Genomic DNA, 21,095 nt, shown 5'->3' with positions numbered 1-21,095 from the left:
TATATATATATATATATATATATATATATATATATATATATATATATATATATTAGGGGTGTAAAAAGAGGTATTATCAATAAAGCACAAAATTTTAATATTAAAAAACAAAAATTTGAAACCTTATGGGTGTCAAGTGACCCGTAAAGTAGAGCGTTTTTAGGGAGTGCAGGTCGAACGTATGTTGAGGGTCCATAAAAAATAGGGTTCAATTTTTTTCCCCATATATACTATATAATATGTAGTAGTAGTTTAAAAGTATTAATAAATAAAAGGACATAAATACAGTGACTCCGGGCTATCTGCAAAGCAAGTGGTCGTCATGGGATTAGTCAGCTCGAATAGCGGGTTGAATATCCAAGTTAATCAAAAAAAGGGGGGGGGGGGACAAGTTCTTTTAGCTTCTAATATGATCAAAAAAATTAGCATTATAATAAGGGTCCAACCATGTTTAATTAATCATACTGGAGAAGAAAATATGTGAAAAAATAATTGGTTGTTCATCTTATAGGATTTGTTATTGTTTTCTCTAAAAATGTATCTACTATTAAAATTTAAAACTATTTTGCCTAGAAAACATTGATATATTCTCCATCATTCATCTCCCACCAACCCTTTTGATTATTCTCTCCATATGAATTATATTTTTATATTAGAATATAGTAGATTTCTTGTTATTTTGAGAAAAAAAATATCAACATATGAGACGATTCAACTTATATTTATATTTAAGATTTCAGAATTACCCTTGTTTTTTCCATACATTATTGACTACTTATTACTAAATATTGAGTGCATGTATTTTAAGTAGTCTCATATTGCTAAAATGAGAATATTGATCTAAGATTGATGGTTTCTAAAAAGTCTGTTTTAATCCTTAAAAAAATGTTATAAAGCATTAACATGTTTTGAAATAGAAACACAACTGATTCATATTGATTTATATAAAATGTTACTTTGAATAATCAACAGTGTGACCTCAAATGATAAATATAAACACATAAACTTTTACTTTTAAAAATTATATATTGACAAAGAAGATTAATACAAATTTTACAGATTGTTTGCGGAAGAGATAAGGTAAAGATTCTATCTAAACAATCTAAGGTACACACAATTACAGATAGCAAAGAGAAAATATTTGCTACAAGAAATAAATATAAGAATAAAAGTGTTATTCACTTGTTAAAAGTGGTTCTTTCTCTTAGACAGAGAGTAGAGAGAGGTAATTTTTTGGATAAGTTCTTAGTGAGGAAGAATTGATAACTGAGAGGAGAACAATTATCTATATATACCCATTGCATTAAATGCAATTCAGAAGGTACAAAACACGTGTCAAGTTTTTGGAAGAAAAATTGTCCTTTGCTACAGTAAATAAAACTATGGAGTCAACGGAGTGGCTCCATACTGTACTATACTGTAGAAAATGTATGAGATTGTATTTTGTGTGAGAGAGGACAAGACAAAACAATCGTGTTTGGTAAGTTTCATTTGATCGCTGAATACCGGGATGACGTTGAAAGGTCTCTTCAGTATTGCTGAAACTTGCACAGACTTCATACATATGTAGACGAGCTTGTAATCGCTGAATGCCACTTTAAATCCCGAACTTGCTGGTCTCTAATCTTCAGCTTCTGTCTTCGACATTGTTGAAGGATCTGTAGTGTGAGTTTTGTCTTCTTGAAGTATAACAGTCTCTGAAGGAATTACAATACACGTTCAGTGATGACCGCTGAAACTAAATAACATAAATACTATACTTCGATAGGTAAAAGAGATCATAATCAAATCAATTAGAGAGATGATCAACAAAAGTTATGTTTGGTTGTAGAACGGATTTATGATGCTATGTAAAAATAATATGGTAGATAATATTAATTTAGAAGTAATTATTGATTTATTTTACGTCTAGAAATACTCGAAAAAACCCATTTTATATGAATCATAAGTATCTTTTAAATTCAACATTATTTCTGATGATAAAAACAATAAACTTACTTTTTTTCGTACTTATCGAGGACCCTTTTTCTTATATCTCGCCGAAAGCTTATAAAATGTCAAGAACAGACCTACCTTAAAACAAAGCATACATCCATTCCTACAAACCTGAATAAGTGTTCATATTTCGTTTTTTTTTTAATTGCATAAAGATAGGTTAAATGTCCAGGTTAATAATTAATAAATAAAAATAGTTTCCAACTCTCCATTTGAATTTGTTTACAAAGCTGTTGTTTACACTTCCATTTATTTTAACATTTTCTTTATTAAATGTTAATTTTCTTTTCTCTTCTATATTTTCCAAGCTTACCACCCTCCTCCAACTTAGGTGCTGTTTACCAAACGATTATCCGGGTAAGCGCTTACCAAGTCATTTTACTTTACCGGTGAATATGACAAGGACTAAGAATCTTACCCGGTAAGAGCGAATGCAAAAATCTCGAGTCTTACCCAGTAAGTGAAAACGAGGACTCTTACCATGGTTAGCGCTTACCGAGATAAATTGTTGCATACCATGCGTTTTAGTGAATAAAATCTTGCTCAGTAAGTAAGCGATAGTGTTGGATTTTATCGGTAAGTGCTTACCGGGTAAGTGTTTAGGTAAAACCTAAACGACCCCTTAGTTCGATGTATCACCTGCAACGTCAATGCATCTCCCAAAAGCCTCAAGCATCTCTGATGAAGCCTCAAATCGGTGCATCTCTGAGACTCCTACATCCCCCTGCTTCTCTATTGTTCCTCTGATGAACCCCCTTCCTCTTCTATATCTTCAACTCAAACTCATTCATGCATCTATGATCATCTACTCGATCTACAAATTGGACCAACTACAACTGGATTTTCTCGATCTGCAACCAGTGACGGATCCAGGAATTTTCTTGAGCAGGTGCGCCTTTAAGGTGAATCAAAGTACCGTAAAGTCGTGGTTTTGATTGGAGAGAAAAGTCGATGCCATTTGACATGAGGGAAAGTCAATTATTTCAATTTCGGGAATATACATTTTGAATTTGAATTGACATTGACCTTCTGAGCAAAATGCAAGACTATGTGTTATACCCAACGTGTTTTTAACTGAATTTCATCGTTACAGGAGACCTTTTTGTTTTTTCGGTTGATTTCATAAAATATTCAAATTTTTATTATTTGATATTGCTTGTCCTCTTTTTTTTCCTGGACTTTTAGTTTGGTTTCCTTATGCATCTAGAACTCCTAGTATCAAATAAAATGGTTAAATTAACTGTGTATCTTATTTTGCTTCCTTGTGCATCTAAAATTTCTAGTAACAATAATCAAATCAAAAACTAAAAACAAATTCGAAAATACAAACTAAGAAAGATGAAAAACTTATATTTTTGGGGAAAGTTAACGATCAAACAACTTTCTCATGTTTTTTTGCTTCTATGTTTCTTTCCTCCGATGAAACCCCCTGATGTATATATGTGGTTCCAAATCAAGTCCAAGATCCCGTTTCCTACCCTGTTGGACTTCGGTGTCCTAGCTTCATCTGTCGAGCGGCAACCATTGTTGCGCTATGGTACATAGTTGAAAATGGCTAACAGACCATGATCACCTCACAATTCAATTTAGGGATTTAAGGTTTGGTTTGATTTATTGGTGTGGTATATTATTGATGTTATTCAACGTTCATGTGGAGAGGATGAACATTCAGTCAGGAACATAGAAAAAATACTCACTAAAAAGGTAGAAAATGGGAAAAGACTGAAATACCCTTATAGTTAACTGAGAAGATGGATGGTGATTTGATCCAGGGCTATAGTGGTCAGCGAGACTAAATCCATGATAAACTTAGTTTAGGAACTTCCTCGTAATTTTGTACAAAATATAGGGACCAAAAGTGTAATTAACTTTTTAAAAATTTAATTAGGTCAAAATCACCAGGTGAAGAATCCTCGTACAAGGTGGTCCTTGTCTGCTTTTTCATGCCATGCATACCAAAAAGGAATTCTGTCTCGCCGGTGAGAACAAACCGGAAGGAATCTCTTTTTTCCTAACATAAATTCCAGAGAAATTGGAGAAATGCCCACAAGAAATCGAAAAGCTTGAACAAAATCACGTAGATATACGCACATCATTCAATGTATATATGGCTAAAATCTACAAGTTTCTTGGTTTCTTTTTGGTGAATAAAATCGATATATATATTTATTCGTTTTTCCTTCTATTGTTTGCGTGATTCAGGATGATTGATTCTTTTTTTCGGGTTTTTCTGTTCGTTTCTCGAATCCGTACCTTTCGTATTTGGATCATTGCATACAGACAAACACAGATACACTCTGTAAGTATCTCTATTTGTTGATTTGGTTTTCAACCTGTTGTCCTTTTCATGTAAATTTTAGTCCCTTGTTTCCCCCAAAAATGTACATTCTAGTTTGACATAAATGTTGTTGATATTTGATATCAAAACTTTTCTGTGCTAATATCTTTTTTTGGGGACAAATATAGTATTTGTTTAGATGAAAACAATGATACATGAGTAATGCAACATGTATGTAATGACAACAATGTGCATGTTTGAAACCATCTCATGGAGAATTTGAAGGATTTATGGGCTGAATATCGTTACTTATTTGCATTTTTGTCATCCTTTGGCCTATATTTGGGTGTGCAGCTTTGATTTCTGCTGGAAATTAGGAAAAGAACAACTTGGTTTATGGTAATTGGGTATGCATTGATCGATGTAAAAACACAAAGTAGCACTTGCTTGATTTCACTTGCTAGTAACAATTGTGGACCAAGAGGTTTTTGTGAATTTGTCCCCGATTGAGCAATGGAAAAAATAATGTTAAGAGGGTTCGGTTGTCGTGTAAATGAGGTGATCAGATTTGCATGCGACATGCCTAACTTGGGCGTTAGTTTTTCCATTTTTACATGTGGTTAATCACGTATGTGAGAGTAATGATGTTTACATAGTCATGTTTTCTTGGAACTTCTGTAAAAAGGTTAGAGGATGATAATTTAAGCAACTTAATTTAAGAATCAAATATGGGAAGGTGTTAGAAGTTGGGTTCTTGCAAGTATGGTTTAACTTAAAGAAATTTCCACTTTGGGTTGTCCATAAGCATAGCCTCATCTCCTTTTTTTTTTTTGGCAAATTTCCTGGCTAAGATGATTCATTTGCCCATTGAAATCTTTACTTGTACTATTATAGTGTGCTTCTGTTTTTGGTGTATAAGACCTTTTTCTCAGTTTGAACAATTTTAAGATATTTGGTTATTACTTATCAGTTAAACACTTATTATAGAATCATGCATAAACTTCATACCATTCTTCTGCTTTGTAGGTAATGCGTCTTTATTCATGAGGTCTTCTTGAAGAAAAAATTGTAGGCTTATATGATCCCAGATCAAGTGCTGACGAGTGAGTTTACCGAAATCCTGAAGAATGCAGGATGACTTGAAAGTGTTTTAAATTAATCTTTGCATGTTGCCTTTTTATGGTCTAAACGACAGAATTGCATGACAGTTTCACTTGTTTTGAGAATAGGAGTGTGAGTTAGGAATTTTGTAGAATGCATAATACAGGAACTTAAGGAATGGATGATTATAGAGAAGCTTTGATCCTGCCGCCTGCATGGATGAACAAGAGTCCATCTGAATTGGCAGAATCGCATCTCTTCATTATCTCTTGCTTTATTGCTGGCCTTATTGGTATACTGACCATCATCTACACTGCCTTTCAATGGAGAAGAAACATCAGTCTTAGTTGGACAAAAGCCATTGCAGGGACAAAAAAGGATCCAAAATCAAGTGGGAAGGATCTTGTAGCACCACATACTTGGTATTTGGAAGGTGTAGCTCGTGGGAAAAGCTTCAACTGCTGTGTATGCCTAAAAGATCTTGTTGGTAGTTTCATCCACCGGTGTAGCATATGTGGTGCGGTGGCTCACCTCAATTGTTCCCCAAATGCTCACAGAGACTGTAAATGTGTATCTATGGTGGGCTCTGAGCACGTATTACACCAGTGGGCGATCCGGTGGACTGAGGTGATAGATCAACCAGATGGAAGTTCTTTCTGTACTCATTGTGAAGAACCCTGTAGTGCTTCTTTTCTTGGGGGGTCAGCAATATGGTGTTGTTTATGGTGTCAGCGATTAATACATGTTGACTGCCATAGTAGCATGTATCGTGAAACAGGTGATATTTGTGATATGGGTCCTTTTAAAAGGCTGATTTTATCGCCTCTGAATGTCAAGGGACTGAACCAGTCATCATCAGGTGGAATCTTGAGTTCCATTACTTATGGAGCCAATGAGATTGCATCTTCTGTTCGAGCTAGTATTGTAAGTCAAACTAAGAAAAACAAGCAGGGAAACCGAGTTTCTGTATATGATGGTAGAGGTAGTCTAGGGGAGTCATCTACAGAAAGCACATCAGATGCTAATCTAAAGAATGATGCTGGAAAACGTGATGTGGTTAACAAAGATCTGAGTTACAAAAGGGGTTCATTGAGTCATCAGAAAGATGAGTCCCAAATGGTACAGATGAAGCAGAGATATGAGTTGGTCAATCTGCGTCCAGATGCAAGGCCGCTTTTAGTCTTCATTAACAAGAAAAGTGGTGCTAAACGAGGAGATTCAATCAGATTACGAATGAATATTCTGTTGAACCCTGTTCAGGTATGTGCTTCAAGAAATGCTTCATTTAACCTTCACTTTTTCTTTTGGCCAAATATGTTATGTTGATGAGACTTGCTTGAATTAATGTCTTCTAGATATTTGAGTTGAGCTCAAAAGAGGGACCAGAAGTTGGTCTTTATCTATTTAGAARAGTACCSCATTTCAGRRTKCTTRTATGTGGAGGGGAYGGWACWGTWGGRTGGGTATTGGATGCCATTGAAAAGCAAAATTTTGTGTCTCCTCCTCCGGTTGCCATTCTACCTGCCGGAACTGGAAATGATTTGGCCAGAGTTTTGAATTGGGGAGGTGGTTTGGGGTCGGTAGAAAGACAAGGAGGCCTCTGCACTATGTTGCAACACATGGAACATGCTGCAGTAACCGTCCTTGATCGTTGGAATATTTCTATTGCAAACCAAAAGGGAAGACCGATTCGACCCCCAAAATTTATGAATAATTATCTTGGTAAGAAAGAACTAACCATTTCTAATCATCACCTGTGTCCAAATCCCCTTTCTGTTTTATGATAATGGGTGTTAATTGTTGCTAGAAACATATAACTGCAGGGGTTGGATGTGATGCAAAGGTTGCTCTTGATATTCACAATCTAAGGGAGGAGAATCCAGAGAAGTTCTATAACCAGGTCAACATGTTTTCCCCTCAAAATACTTTTTACTTTCAAATTAAAGTAAATCTTGGATCAAAATGAATCATAATAGATGTGTAACAATCACAATGGAGGCAATATTTGGGTTGATTGCAAAAATGGGGTTGATTTGAAACAGTTGATAACCCGTGTTCATTGCAGTTCTTGATTGGCAATCGATTAGAATTTGCTTTTTGTGTTGATGAATTTGGTAGTGTGATTGCAGTTTATGAATAAAGTTCTATATGCTAGAGAAGGTGCGAGGAGTATGATGGACAGAACATTAGCAGATTATCCTTGGCAAGTTCGAGTGGATGTAGATGGTGTTGATGTTGAGGTTCCTGAGGTCCATTCAACACTTTTCACTACAACTTCCCATTAAAACTGCATATAATTTATGTGGTAAAAGACGAAGTTTTGTCTTTCTGGTGGTTTTGCAGGATGCTGAAGGTGTTCTTATTGCGAATATTGGGAGCTATATGGGTGGTGTAGACTTGTGGCAGAATGAAAACGAAAACAATGATAATTTTGATCCTCAATCTATGCACGATAAGATGTTGGAGGTTGTGAGCATATCAGGAACTTGGCATCTGGGAAAGCTACAAGTAACTTGATTAACTTCCCTTGTTCAAATGGAAACTGAAAATGGAATTTAATAAAATGGAAAACGGAAATGTGATGCAGGTGGGACTTTCTCGAGCTCGAAGACTTGCACAAGGGAAGACCATCAAGATTCAGCTTCTTGCACCATTGCCTGTTCAAATAGATGGAGAGCCATGGTTACAGTCACCATGCACATTGACCATTTCACACCATGGTCAGGTAAAAAAGATTTGTGAATCTTTTGTTGCTGAATCTTTTGTTTAAGTTATTGGTATGTATATTTGTAGGCATTCATGCTGAAAAGAACAAGTGAGGAACCACTTGGTCATGCTGCCGGAATAGTTGCAGATGTGTTAGAGAATGCCGAAACAAATCTGGTGATAAATGCAACTCAGAAGCGAACTCTTCTTCACGAAATGGCACTTAGATTGTCCTAGTAATTAAAACAGCTTACATTTGATTTCACGGAGTTTGCATGTCTATAGATGGAAAGGGGGCGGTTTTCATGTAATTATTACATGGCTCTGGTAGAAAACACAATCTCATATGTAGTTTCGTATAAATATTTGAAAAACATGTCATATTTTTTTTTATTCTATATGATGAATTATCGTACTCCAAACTAAAACTAGTCCTTATTTTCGAGATGAATTATCGTACTCCAAAACGAACTTATTTTGACCTCCGAATGATCATGAAAAACCTATTGAGATCGGGTAAAACAGATACAAATCATACAATATATAAATAATAACCATGTCTATATCAGAACCGAGTTAAATCGTATGAATTGATCTAAATTATTTTTATCAGAACGAATTTTTACAACAATAATTATAACCAAGTTCTTTTTTTTAGATTATGTATTTATAATTTTTTATATGAAACTATTATTTACTTTTTAGGTAAATGATTTGCATTTATTTTGCCACAAAGGAAAATAAAATGGGTAGACAACAATATTTATGAGGCGCTACAATCCAATTAAATTTCACCAAATGAATGTATTTATTTTGTTTTGACTTTTGATTTGATAGTTGTATTTTTAAATTCATTATAAAACCGACAAAATTACAGTTGGCCTTCACCTATTTTTTAAAATGTTAATATATCAGTCTTGTCTTTTTCTATTTCATTAATATATTGTGAATAACGTTGTTTACGTTTTAAATATTATCAATCTTGTTTTTCTGAAACATTTTTTAGATCAATCAAACGAATGGAAAATGATTAAGAAGAACAAAACAAGAATCAAGGTCTAAACCTGTTCTAGAAGTAAAGTTTGGTAGATAGAAAACTAAAAACTGAAAGTAGAGTTGTATTATGAACTAGTTGAAATAAGATACACGATACAGGGTATTTATAGTCTATGCAACTATCTACAAACTTCTAGACTCTTCTCTTTATAACTCTAACATCCCCTGTTGATCCCAGATCTATAGGGTCTAACATCCCCCCTCAAGCTTAACACTAGGAACAACGTTAAGCTTGGATCTTAACTGAACAAATCGTGCAAAAGTAAGTCCTTTTGTGAGAATATCAGCAATCTGAGTGATTGTGGGAACATATCTGACACAAAGTGTTTGAGTCAAAACCATATCTTGAATTAAGTGTAGATCAATCTCAAGATGTTTCGTTCGTTGATGAAACATTGGATTAGTTACAAGATAGGCAGCATAAGATTATCACACCATAAAGTTGGAGCACAAGAAAGATTGATACAAAGTTCACCAATAAAAGAAAAAAATCCATTTTAATTCAGCAACTGCATGTGTAAGAGCATGATATTCAGCCTCGATGCTAGAGCAAACAACAATATGTTGTTTCTTAGAGCTCCAGCTGATCAGATTGGGTCCACGAGACACGCAATATCTGGTAGTTGATCTACGATCATTAGGGCAAACTTCCTAGTCACTATCTATATAAGCATGAATTGCTATTGCAGAGGGACATTGAAATACCAACTATTCGTACTAGTGCTCTTTGGTTAACGTAAAACACGCTTGACAACAGTCCAATGTCAATCAGTTGGAGGCTGAAGAAATTGAGAAACTTTACTAATTGCATATGCAATTTCAAGTCTCGTCAACACCAAATACTGTAAGGCTCCCAAGTGCTTTGATAGAGAGAGGAATCATCCAACGGAATACCAGAAAATCGAGATAAATGTCGATCTGATGAATCTGGAAATGATAACGGCTTACATTGACTCATCCCAGTTCGTTGAAGAAGATCTAAAAGATACCTTTCTTGTGTTAATGAAGACCATGATTTGTAAACATGGCATGAACTCCTAGAAAATAACTCGGTGTTCCTAAATCTTTCAAGGCAAATTGTGCATGAAGCTTTTGAATCAGTTCAACAATAAACTGAGACGAACTTCCAGTAATAATAATGTCATCAACATATACCAAGACATAAGCAGTAACACTGGATGTACAATGCTAAATAAGGTTCAAATACACACTATGTAAATCCAAAACCAATCAATGAGGTAGAAAGCTTAGAGGACAAAATCCTTGGAGCCTGCTTAAGACCATAAAGAGCCTTTTTTAGAAAACAAAAATGATGTGGCCTTTCTGAATCAACAAAGCCTGAGGGTTCAACCATATACACTGTTTCTGTCAAGTTACCGTGTAGAAAGACATTGTTGACATCAACCCGTCGAAAATGAGGGAAGAACTACGATAGAATCAAAAGATGTGGAATGAAAACGTGATTGGAATGGGAAGATTGACTCGTGAAAAACAACATGATGAAAAGTGTATGTTTTGGACATTGTAGGATCATAACAGAAATAACCTTTATGAAATGAAGAATATCCAAGAAAAATACACGTAGTTGATTTGGGAGACAATTTATCATCACGAGTAGACCCCAAAAACGAATGACATAGACAACCAAAGGTGCAAAGACTTGTGTAGTTCAGTTGCTCATGAAACAAAAGTTTATACGGTGATGAATGGGATAGAATATGAGAGGGTAGACAATTCATTAGAAAGACTACGGTGGCATATGCATTATACCAAAAAAAATCTTCAGTAAATGAGCATGAAACAATAGAGCTCGGGCAATTTATGATAAATGGCGATTTTTGCGTTCAACAACACCAATTTATTGAGGTGTATGGACATGAGATTCGTGGAGTGATTCCCGACTCTGAAATAAATGTACCATTTGACCTTGAGTTAGTTCTAATGTACCATCACACTGAAAAATATTATAGATGTTGAAAAGAGATTTTCAACTTGAACCTTGAAATGGCGAAAAGAATCAACGGGTTGAGATTTGTGTGTTAATGGATATATCAATGTGAAGCAAGTAAAATCATCTATAAAAGTAATGAAATCTTTTAACTGGATCAAGAGAGAGGAGAGAAATCATATTGTGATTTCCAAGAGCCAAATATTTTCCTCTTTTTTGCATCACAATAAGTTGTCCCAACCTGGACAATGTATACACGAAACATCTTTAGATGATGGGGGAGATTTGTTTTCATCATAGTGGCGAGAACATAAAAGTATTGCCACATAATGATGTTATTGGTTTACACCTCAGATTCAGAGTTTTAGTACATACCCATTCATGGTGTCACTTTAAACCCTCATATACTTTTATGTTTACTCTAAAGAGTTCCACCTCAAGGACTCTTGAACCTTAGTGCCTACCCGTTCCTCTAGCCAAGTTCCACCTCAAGAATATCTTAGACCTTTAGTGTCTACCTACTAGTAATTTAAATAAGAGTCGCACAACACAATTGACTCAACAACTCACCTAATCCTCATGCATAAGTATTAGGATATAATATCACCAAGCTTGTACATTTATAAACAAGTACCCTACATAAAGGGTTCCAACATTTGTACACATCCCAGTTGTCAATTCGTACCCGCTATGTTATACCAATATATCAATGTACGATATAAGAGGTTAAACTTAAGAATAACCCATCAGTGTTATTTTAGCCACAATATAGCATAAAACTTTCCATTTGATCTTTAATGCATAAATTGTAACACCCTCATTTCAAATATAAGGTGTCACGTAATAAAATACTACAAATCCAAAAACTAGCGGTTAATAAAGACTTATTACAGCGAAAGTCTTAGAATAATTTAATCAATATCTCAAAACTAACCCATCTCATACGGGGTTACGTGAATTCAATTAAAATACTAAAGATTTTATAAATCATAACTTGAATAAATAGTTCTATTTCTTACGCAGAACCTTTGCCCTTGTCCGTTCTTGAACCTCCAGCTCCTGAGATGCATACTAATAGTCAATTTTATAAATCTCAGTGAGTTCATGGTTTTTATGCACAATCATACATATTTCATCATGCATAAAACAAACAATAACCCAAATAAAACAATATGCACATTCGTTTCAAACCCTTTTTAAATAATAATGAGATCTCTTAATTTCCCATCGGGTTAAGGTCTGACCGTCATCGATATTTCCCCGGATTATACGGCCCTCGGATGTGTCATCCCTTATGACTTTTGACCCCTTCCCATACCCGACAAAAATATTGACCCGTTTATAACATGCTAATTAATGTTTAAAAACATGTAAACAAATAGCATGCAACCCACAATAATAATTCATATACATGTAATAAGCCTATAAACATTTACATAAAAAAATAATGTAATGCTCAAATAATTTGTACATAAGCATGCATCGCAGTTAAAGTCTCATGAAGACTCACCTGAATAGCTCCGTTTAGCTAAATCTCGTCTCTGAATAACATCCTATAACATGGAATTATATTTCCATAATTAGAGTATTGACTTTTCACAAAAAGTCAACCCGAAAGTCAAATAGGTCAACCGTATGGTTGGCATGGTCAACGAGTCAGCCTTAAGCATACATCGTCGTCATGTTACCCCCTCCCCAACCCACCCACCCCCCCAATGGAATTTTTCACATCCTAAATAAATTAGGATGCATTAAACCCAACATTTAATTATATATGATTCTCATTATGAAAACGTCCGATCTCACAATTATCTAGTCACAAACTCCTTTAAGTTAATAAATTATTTCTTATAATTTTAATATGAAAATTCAATTAATTAATATCTTTTACAATTGATGTCCAAATCTTGACCAACTTAATCGAAAGATTCCGATTTATTTTGATTAATTCAAGTAAATAAATGTGCATCAACTCTCTTTTTAACAAATACAGATTTTATCAAAACTACTGGAGTCTAACCGGACTCACCAAAACAAGTCGGCCACGGCCCAAACCTGGTCTAACGTCGGCCGGCTCAACTCGACGCCCGGCCCAACCCGGTTGCACCCTTGGTGCGGCTATCGTGAATGACCTCCGTTTGAGATTGTTTCGACCATTTTTCACCAAAAATTTTAAAAAATCTTATGTATAATAATAATCCCAACTCGTATCCAAATTTACAGCCTCTATGGTTCAATATTAAACTCGTATTTTTGAGTTTTTGTACCAGAATCTCGTCGACCACCGCCACAGTAGCTTCTAGCGTAAACCGCTCGACGTATAGGCCACCATAGCCCACTAGACTTGTACCAACAGAAAGGTAATTGAAAAACGAAGCCAATCATATATTATACATCAATTTTGGTTGAGTATTTTACCTCCAATCGCCGTTTTTGTGCGGAATGACTCTATGCCTCTCCAAACTTAACATCTCTATCGTTCCTTGATGAAATCCCGGAATTCCAAAGGCCTTTACTCCCTTGCATCCTAAAGAATATCTTCACAAAAATTCAACCGAAAATTCCGATTTATAAGACGTCAAACCTCCTCTAGAATAGGAAAAAATGATTTGGGAAATGATTTCTCAAATCTCAATCATTTCCAAATTTGTTTTCTACTTTTGGCATAACTAGTCCCTTTTGTTTTTCATATACTCTTAGTGTTTACTCTAAATGACTTCATTATTAAATCTAAATTATAATAAAAATTTGAGTTAAAAAAATTACAAAAAAAAAACTTTTAAAAATTTAATTTGATACTAAAATTGATATTTTTTATAAAAAAAAATATTATACTTTCAAATTTATATTTTATTCAAAAAATAAAAACATTATCGTTTTTTCTATACCACGTAAAATCATATTATAAAATCAACGAAAATAAAATATAATAAAACATTAAAATCGAGATATATCATTGTACAACTAGCATTCTAATTTAAAAAAATATATATTTATTTTTGAAATAAATTAAAATAATATTGTACACTATTATTTTGAGAAGGAAGGAGTCAACCTTTGATTGGCAGACAAATGGCAGGGCATTTGACACATGAATGCCATCACCCACCACCCGATCGTTTAAAAGCCATTTTAGCAGGTACCCAACACGTTTATGTTGATGTTATTTGAAGCTTTTTTAAGGTAAAAATCATATTTTATTTATTTATTTAGGGGTTGTTTATAAATTTTTATACTTAGTAAATGTTTATTGGGTTATTTACTTATTATCAGGTGAGTCTGACAAGAATTTAGAATTTTATTCAGGCATGGATAGGATTGAGAATTTTATCTGATAAGTGAGGGTGGTGATTCTTACTTGTACAGGGGGTCACAGTTTCAAATATCAACAGTCATCAAGTGATTTTACGGTCCCAGATATTATCAAGAAACCACAATGTAAACTAATCTAATACAACAGATGTGGATTGATGTGCAAATGATATGAGACAACTCGCGAGCTATTCGAGATCGACTCGGTCAACGCTCAGCTCGAACCTGAACTCGACTCGATATATTAATGAGTCGAGTCAAGCTACACAATATTCGACTCGAAAAGCTTGTGAGATACTCGATCTTTTTATATATAGTTAGTTTTAAAATATCATCAGTTTCATAATATAATTTGTAAAATATAATAACATAAAAATGTCTTCTATTTTCATATATTTGAACAAAATTGTGCATTTTTAACTATAAAAACTAATCAATTATTTTTTAGTTTCAAATGAGTTCGAGCTCGAACTCGAGCTTAAAAAACTGCAATTGAGTTCGAGTCTAGTATATCGATACTCGAGCTTGACTTACACCATTTATACCCCTGAATGCAGATAAATGAAATTTTGATATTGTACATTGCAGTCTAATTAGAAGTATCGATCTACAAACATATACGAAGCAATAATAATCAGATATACGAGCAAATATCTAAGTGACACGTAAATCGAGACAATAGAATTTAACATGGTTTCACTGGCGGGTTATACTGTACGTCCACACGGGATAAAGAGATCAATATATTACTTGCCGGAAGAATTAAAACATGTCTACAAACATCTTTGGATCAACAAATTAGTAAATGTACAAGGTTCCCACGAAGTTACTAAAACTAGAACGGAGACCAAATGGATAGAAATCTTTGTCTTAGAGCATCCATAATGGAGGTTCTTGTTCAAGTTATTGTTGGAGTTGTTATAAAAACTTCCACTATAAAACAGAGGTTCTTGTCCAATCACATGTTCTTATTAGAACTTAGGTGTTTGAACAAGAACTCAAGTTCTTGTACACATTCTCTTTTTTTTTTTTTTGTTATTTTTTCTTTTTATTATTTCTTAACCATTTTATTTTCTTTTAATTATCTATAAAACATATAAGTTGACTGATGCAAGTTGGTTTCTGAGTGATGAGTGCAGGTTGTGCCGCAACCAAGAACCACGCTGCATGCCACGTAAAAGGCTAAGGCGTCTTTACGAACAGACTTATGGGAACTGAAGCTCGCTCGGGTCAGCTAATCTCCTCCAAGCTTCGTTGACTTGTACCAAATGCATGATGAGTTGAACAACATCATTCAAATCAAATTTCGACAATTTGATTAACATTTACCAGATAAGATAAAAGACAGTTTATCAACATCTTTTATTATATTGATATTGATTACAAATACTTGTCCCATGTTTGATCTTCTTAATGTCTTGGAGGGGTAGAGCTCGGGATCTTTTCTTCCTTAGCTTTAACCCCCAACACCGTTCATATTCACGTTCCTCACGAAGCTTTCTTCTTTTTCCAATTCTTTTAGCCTCAAAAGCAAGCCCCAATTCGACTGTTTACGCATTTTTGGTACTTTTGGAACATGGGTTTTGCATATTGCTTTTTCTCGTGAAATGGGTTCTTTGGCATCAATCAAGCTGAAGTTTCATGTTATTGGTGATTAGATACTTTCCATCGTAAAAAAAATCCGTTACTTGTCGTAAGACATGAATGAATCATTATGTGAAATGGGTTTTTGGTAGATATAAAAAAGATAAATCTTTCTATAAAATAAAATAAAATAAAAAAGGATCAAAAAGAAGCAAATCTTGCTTGTTGCCCACACACAAATATCCATCATAACCCTCATGTTGGTAGTTTCGTAACGTGGAATGTTCAACAATCATGTTTTATGAGGTGGGACAATTCTTTGTAAATTAATCTCAATTGAAATGAATAGAAAGATTGGTGTGAAGAAAATATGTTAATATCGAACTCTATTTATAGGGAATTGAAAACCATGAATTTTGGTGTATTTCTTTTTTAGTTTTCTTGTTAAAATCATTTTTTTATCAGATAAGTTTTATAAAATAAAATATAACTTAACCAATAGTAATATGACACGTGGCATACAAAATAGGATGGAAAATCACAATCTCGATCCGTATGGTAATCAAGTTTGGATGAAATTACTAATTTCTTTTTCCTTAATTTTTTTTTTTATCTTACTCACCAAGAGATTGGTTGAGATCGTAAATAAAGATGGTCTATGATGTGTTGACAGGTTATATAGGAATGGGATGTAACAAAATAAAGGCATGTTATTCAATAAATAATTTGGATACTAATAATTTAACTTCTTTTAACATTATTCTTAAAAATCAAATACATATAATATACACATCAATCACAATGTATTACATGTCATAAATAAGTTGATTTTGTTAACACTAAAATCACATCATTATTAAAATAAAATCACATAATAAGAAGTTTTTTTATTTATTAAAACATTATTATATTAATAAAATCAGGGGGCGTTTGGTTTGTAGAATGGAATTGGTATTTATCAATTGAATTTGACTTTGAGGTAATGGAATGGAATTTGATGGAATTTGACCATGCTTTGTGATTGTGTTTGGTTGCATGAAATTGGAATGAAATTCTTAACATGTTGGAATTTTTTTGTTTGGTTCACGGAATTCAACTTTGGAATCGGAATTAAATATCAACAAATGATCTTTTATGATTTTTGAATAACGGAATTGGACTAGTGATATCGATAGCTAGTTATCTTGAATCGATTCCTTGATTACATATGTTGTCTATCGATCTCGTATAGATGGAGAAATTACGAGAGAGAGAGAGAGAGAGAGAGAGAGAGCGTACCAGATGGAGATCGAACCAAAGATCATTAGATGAGATGGTAGACGCAACGTTGAATGAATTTGGATTAGGAAAGGAATTTGTCGGAAAAGAATTGAAATCCGAGGGTGTTGTCGTGGAATGTAAAATCTGTGAGTGGAAGAATTTATTGGAAATGAAAGGATTTCATCAGTTTTATTCCATAAACCAAACGTTGTATTTAGAATTTGATCAAAAGATTTGGTCCTTTCAATTCCATCCAAATCCATAAATCAAACGGCGATCATGTTATGTCATGCCGTGGGAAAGTCATAAAAATGACCAAAAGTTAGATGACGATCCATGATCTTGCTTCTAGATTCAAGTCAAACCAACAAATTTTAGGTTTAAAAGAATAAATAAAAAGAAGTAATTAAGACACTTATCATCGGCTTTCATCATTAAATTAAATTGAAGGTCATAAAAATACATATATATATATATATAATAAAAACAGAAATGAAATGAAATTCCCTTGTTAGCTACTGAAAGGTGCGTCTGGAAACGTGTTGAATGTTGTGACTCTAAATCTGAGTTTGACACTTTACTTAATTTTTGAGTTTCCAAATCCTTCAAATTTTTGGGTATTTAAAGATGTCTTCACCTCTTTCCTCTTCTGTACAATCCAAACCTCTTCTGCATACCTTCTTCTGCTTTCGTTTCAGTTTCTTTCTTCCCTGCAAGTGCAAGGTGAACATTTCTTCATTACCACTTCTAAATTCTGCAGTTTATGCCCACATTCTTAGATCACTTCTTCTCTTTCTTTACACTTTTCATCTGAATCATTTGAATCATCATGTTCTGTAGTGAATTTGTGGTTAATTTACTAATATGAGCAACTGTTCTGTTGTGATTTCAAGAAATCTTGATTCCAGTTTAGCAAATGGTTTGTTATAATCTGCTTTCTGTTCTGTGTTCATTCAAATTTTCAAGAAAAAAAACAATCAAATTTCATGTAGATTCTGCATTCTGATAAATTCCAGATGAGATCTCTGGGTTGAATTAACAAAATCCCTTGTTTATCATGTTGTTAGGCTTCATTTCCTCTGCAAAAATGGTGAAAATCTGTTGCATTGGAGCTGGGTATGTTGGAGGTCCAACAATGGCGGTTATTGCACTCAAGTGTCCTTCCATTGAAGTAGTTGTGGTTGATATATCGGTCTCTCGGATCACGGCCTGGAACAGTGACCAGCTTCCCATCTACGAGCCAGGGCTCGATGAGGTGGTCAAGTCGTGTAGAGGCAACAACTTGTTCTTTAGCAGTGATGTTGAAAAACATGTGGCTGAAGCCGACATCGTCTTTGTATCGGTTAACACGCCAACCAAGACTCGAGGTCTAGGAGCCGGGAAAGCCGCTGATCTTACGTACTGGGAGAGTGCGGCTCGTATGATTGCTGACGTGTCGAAATCCGACAAGATTGTGGTCGAGAAATCGACGGTTCCTGTGAAAACGGCCGAGGCTATCGAAAAGATCCTCACCCACAACAGCAAAGGGGTGAAATACCAGATCCTCTCGAACCCGGAGTTTCTTGCTGAGGGTACAGCGATACAAGACCTTTTCGCCCCTGACCGTGTGTTGATCGGAGGGAGAGAAACCCCCGATGGTCGAAGGGCGATTAAGGCATTGAAAGATGTTTATGCTCATTGGGTGCCCGAGGAGCGGATTCTTTGTACGAATCTTTGGTCGGCCGAATTGTCCAAGCTGGCGGCCAACGCGTTCTTGGCACAAAGGATCTCCTCCGTGAACGCCATGTCAGCGCTCTGCGAAGCGACTGGTGCTGACGTGGCAGAAGTTTCCCATGCAGTGGGAAAGGACACCAGAATCGGACACAAGTTCCTAAACGCCAGCGTGGGGTTCGGTGGATCTTGTTTCCAAAAAGACATCCTCAACTTGGTTTACATCTGCGAATGCAACGGCTTACCAGAAGTCGCAAACTACTGGAAACAAGTGATCAAAGTCAACGACTACCAGAAATCCAGGTTCGTCAACCGAATCATTACATCAATGTTCAACACGGTTTCCGGCAAAAAGATTGCAATCTTCGGGTTCGCTTTCAAGAAAGACACCGGCGACACAAGAGAAACTCCAGCAATCGACGTCTGCAAAGGGTTATTAGGGGACCAGGCTCGATTGAGCATATACGATCCGCAGGTGACTGAAGATCAGATTCAGCGAGACTTGTCGATGAACAAGTTCGACTGGGACCACCCGTTGCACCTGCAGCCAATGAGCCCGAGCTCGGTGAAGCAAGTGAGCGTGGAGTGGGATGCATACGCAGCGGCTAAGGGTGCACATGGGCTGTGCATACTGACGGAATGGGACGAGTTCAAAAAGCTGGACTACGAGAAGATTTACGAGAACATGATGAAACCGGCATTCGTGTTCGACGGGAGGAATGTGGTGAAGGCTGAGAAACTGAGGGAGATTGGGTTCATTGTGTACTCAATTGGGAAGCCACTGGATCCATGGTTGAAGGACATGCCGACCGTCGCGTAAAGTTGGTTTGTTATATGTATGTATGTATGTATGTATATGTATATGTGTTTTTGTTGCCTAGAAGGTAACGGTCAGTCAATAATAAGAAATAAATAAGTTGAAATTTTTATAGGATTTACCGATTACAAAATGTAATTCTACTTTTTACTTTTTACTTTTTACTTTTTATGTAAAGAAAAAGAAAAGTTGTTGGATTTGATGGTTGAAATTTTGTGTAAAAATCAGTTCCATATCAATTTCAAAATGCAATGAAAGCATGAAATTAGGCATCTTCAAGTTTGGTGTAAATACCACTTCTTTTTAACTTTAGATTTGCGTTTAGACTTAATAATTATATGATAAGTGTTACTTGATAAGTGAGAGTGACGACTCTTACCTAATGCTTATAGGATAAATTATTACATATCATACTGTTTTGATGTATTATATTTTTACCTGATAAAATAAGTTGAATGAGAATGACTAAAGTAAATTTTGAATAAATTTTTCAAAGAGGATGATGGTATTATTTGAAAGTAAGAGAATAAATGAATTGAAAACTGAATTAAAGTCATTTAAGTTTAAGTAAATAAATGAGTGATAAAATTACATTAGAAGTTCCAACCAGGAATTGTCAATGTCAACATCACATATTAATTTCAACCGAAGGCACGGAGACGGTGGTCCGTCCGTGTTGTCGGTGTTTTACTTGTTTGGTACTATTGATGTTTGTTTTCAAATTTCAAATTCAAAATTAAATTCTACTTTAACTTTATATATATATATATATATAGATATATATATATAGGGGAGCGATCAAATGAAAACCACTAAATTTGAAAAAATCTTAAAAACTTCATTCCATTAATCATAATTTTTTATTGTGTTCATTTTTTTTTTAATTATGAGAGGTTGATTAATCATTTTTATTGTGAAGGTTGTTAATCATAGATATTATCATTTTCATTATTTTAATTTTAAAGAAATACATGAAACAATTTTATTAAAATTTCATTAAGTAGTATATGAAACAGTTTCATAACCATGTATGAAACTTCATAAAAAAAAATATTATATGAAACAATTTCACAAGATTAAACAAGTTCATGAAAAAATTTCATAAGATTAAACAATGAAATCGACGGATGAGAGTAGTTTTTATGGTTTTTACAAATTGGAGTGGTTTTCATTTGATCGCTCATATATATATATATATATATATATATATATATATATATATATATATATATATATATTATTAAAAGCGTACTCGCGCAATGCAACGAGATACATCGTGATTTTAATATTTCATTTTATTCTTATCTCAGTCGATGTTATAATATGGC

The 21,095-nt window shown here is 34.4% G+C and overlaps 2 protein-coding genes across 2 annotated transcripts; both read left to right on the top strand.

Moving 5' to 3' along the window:
* The first annotated feature begins 5,551 nt into the window (after window positions 1–5,551).
* LOC112510480 (diacylglycerol kinase 1-like) lies at window positions 5,552–8,317 on the top strand. Its single transcript, XM_025115901.1, has 7 exons — window positions 5,552–6,634; window positions 6,730–7,096; window positions 7,198–7,274; window positions 7,504–7,623; window positions 7,718–7,882; window positions 7,962–8,099; window positions 8,168–8,317. Exons 1-7 carry the CDS (start codon window positions 5,552–5,554, stop codon window positions 8,315–8,317), a joined length of 2,100 nt encoding a protein of 699 aa, XP_024971669.1.
* Window positions 8,318–18,322: 10,005 nt separating this feature from the next.
* LOC112509589 (UDP-glucose 6-dehydrogenase 3-like) lies at window positions 18,323–19,878 on the top strand. The gene has a single exon (XM_025114613.1). It carries the CDS (start codon window positions 18,328–18,330, stop codon window positions 19,768–19,770), a length of 1,443 nt encoding a protein of 480 aa, XP_024970381.1. The 5' UTR covers window positions 18,323–18,327; the 3' UTR covers window positions 19,771–19,878.
* Window positions 19,879–21,095: the final 1,217 nt, after the last annotated feature.

This window comes from Cynara cardunculus, assembly GCF_001531365.2.
Source record: "Cynara cardunculus var. scolymus isolate 2C chromosome LG 3, CcrdV1, whole genome shotgun sequence".
Lineage (NCBI taxonomy): Eukaryota > Viridiplantae > Streptophyta > Magnoliopsida > Asterales > Asteraceae > Cynara > Cynara cardunculus.
The sequence above is the reverse complement of the archived record's forward strand: the minus strand, read 5'-3'. Positions and strand labels throughout refer to the sequence as shown.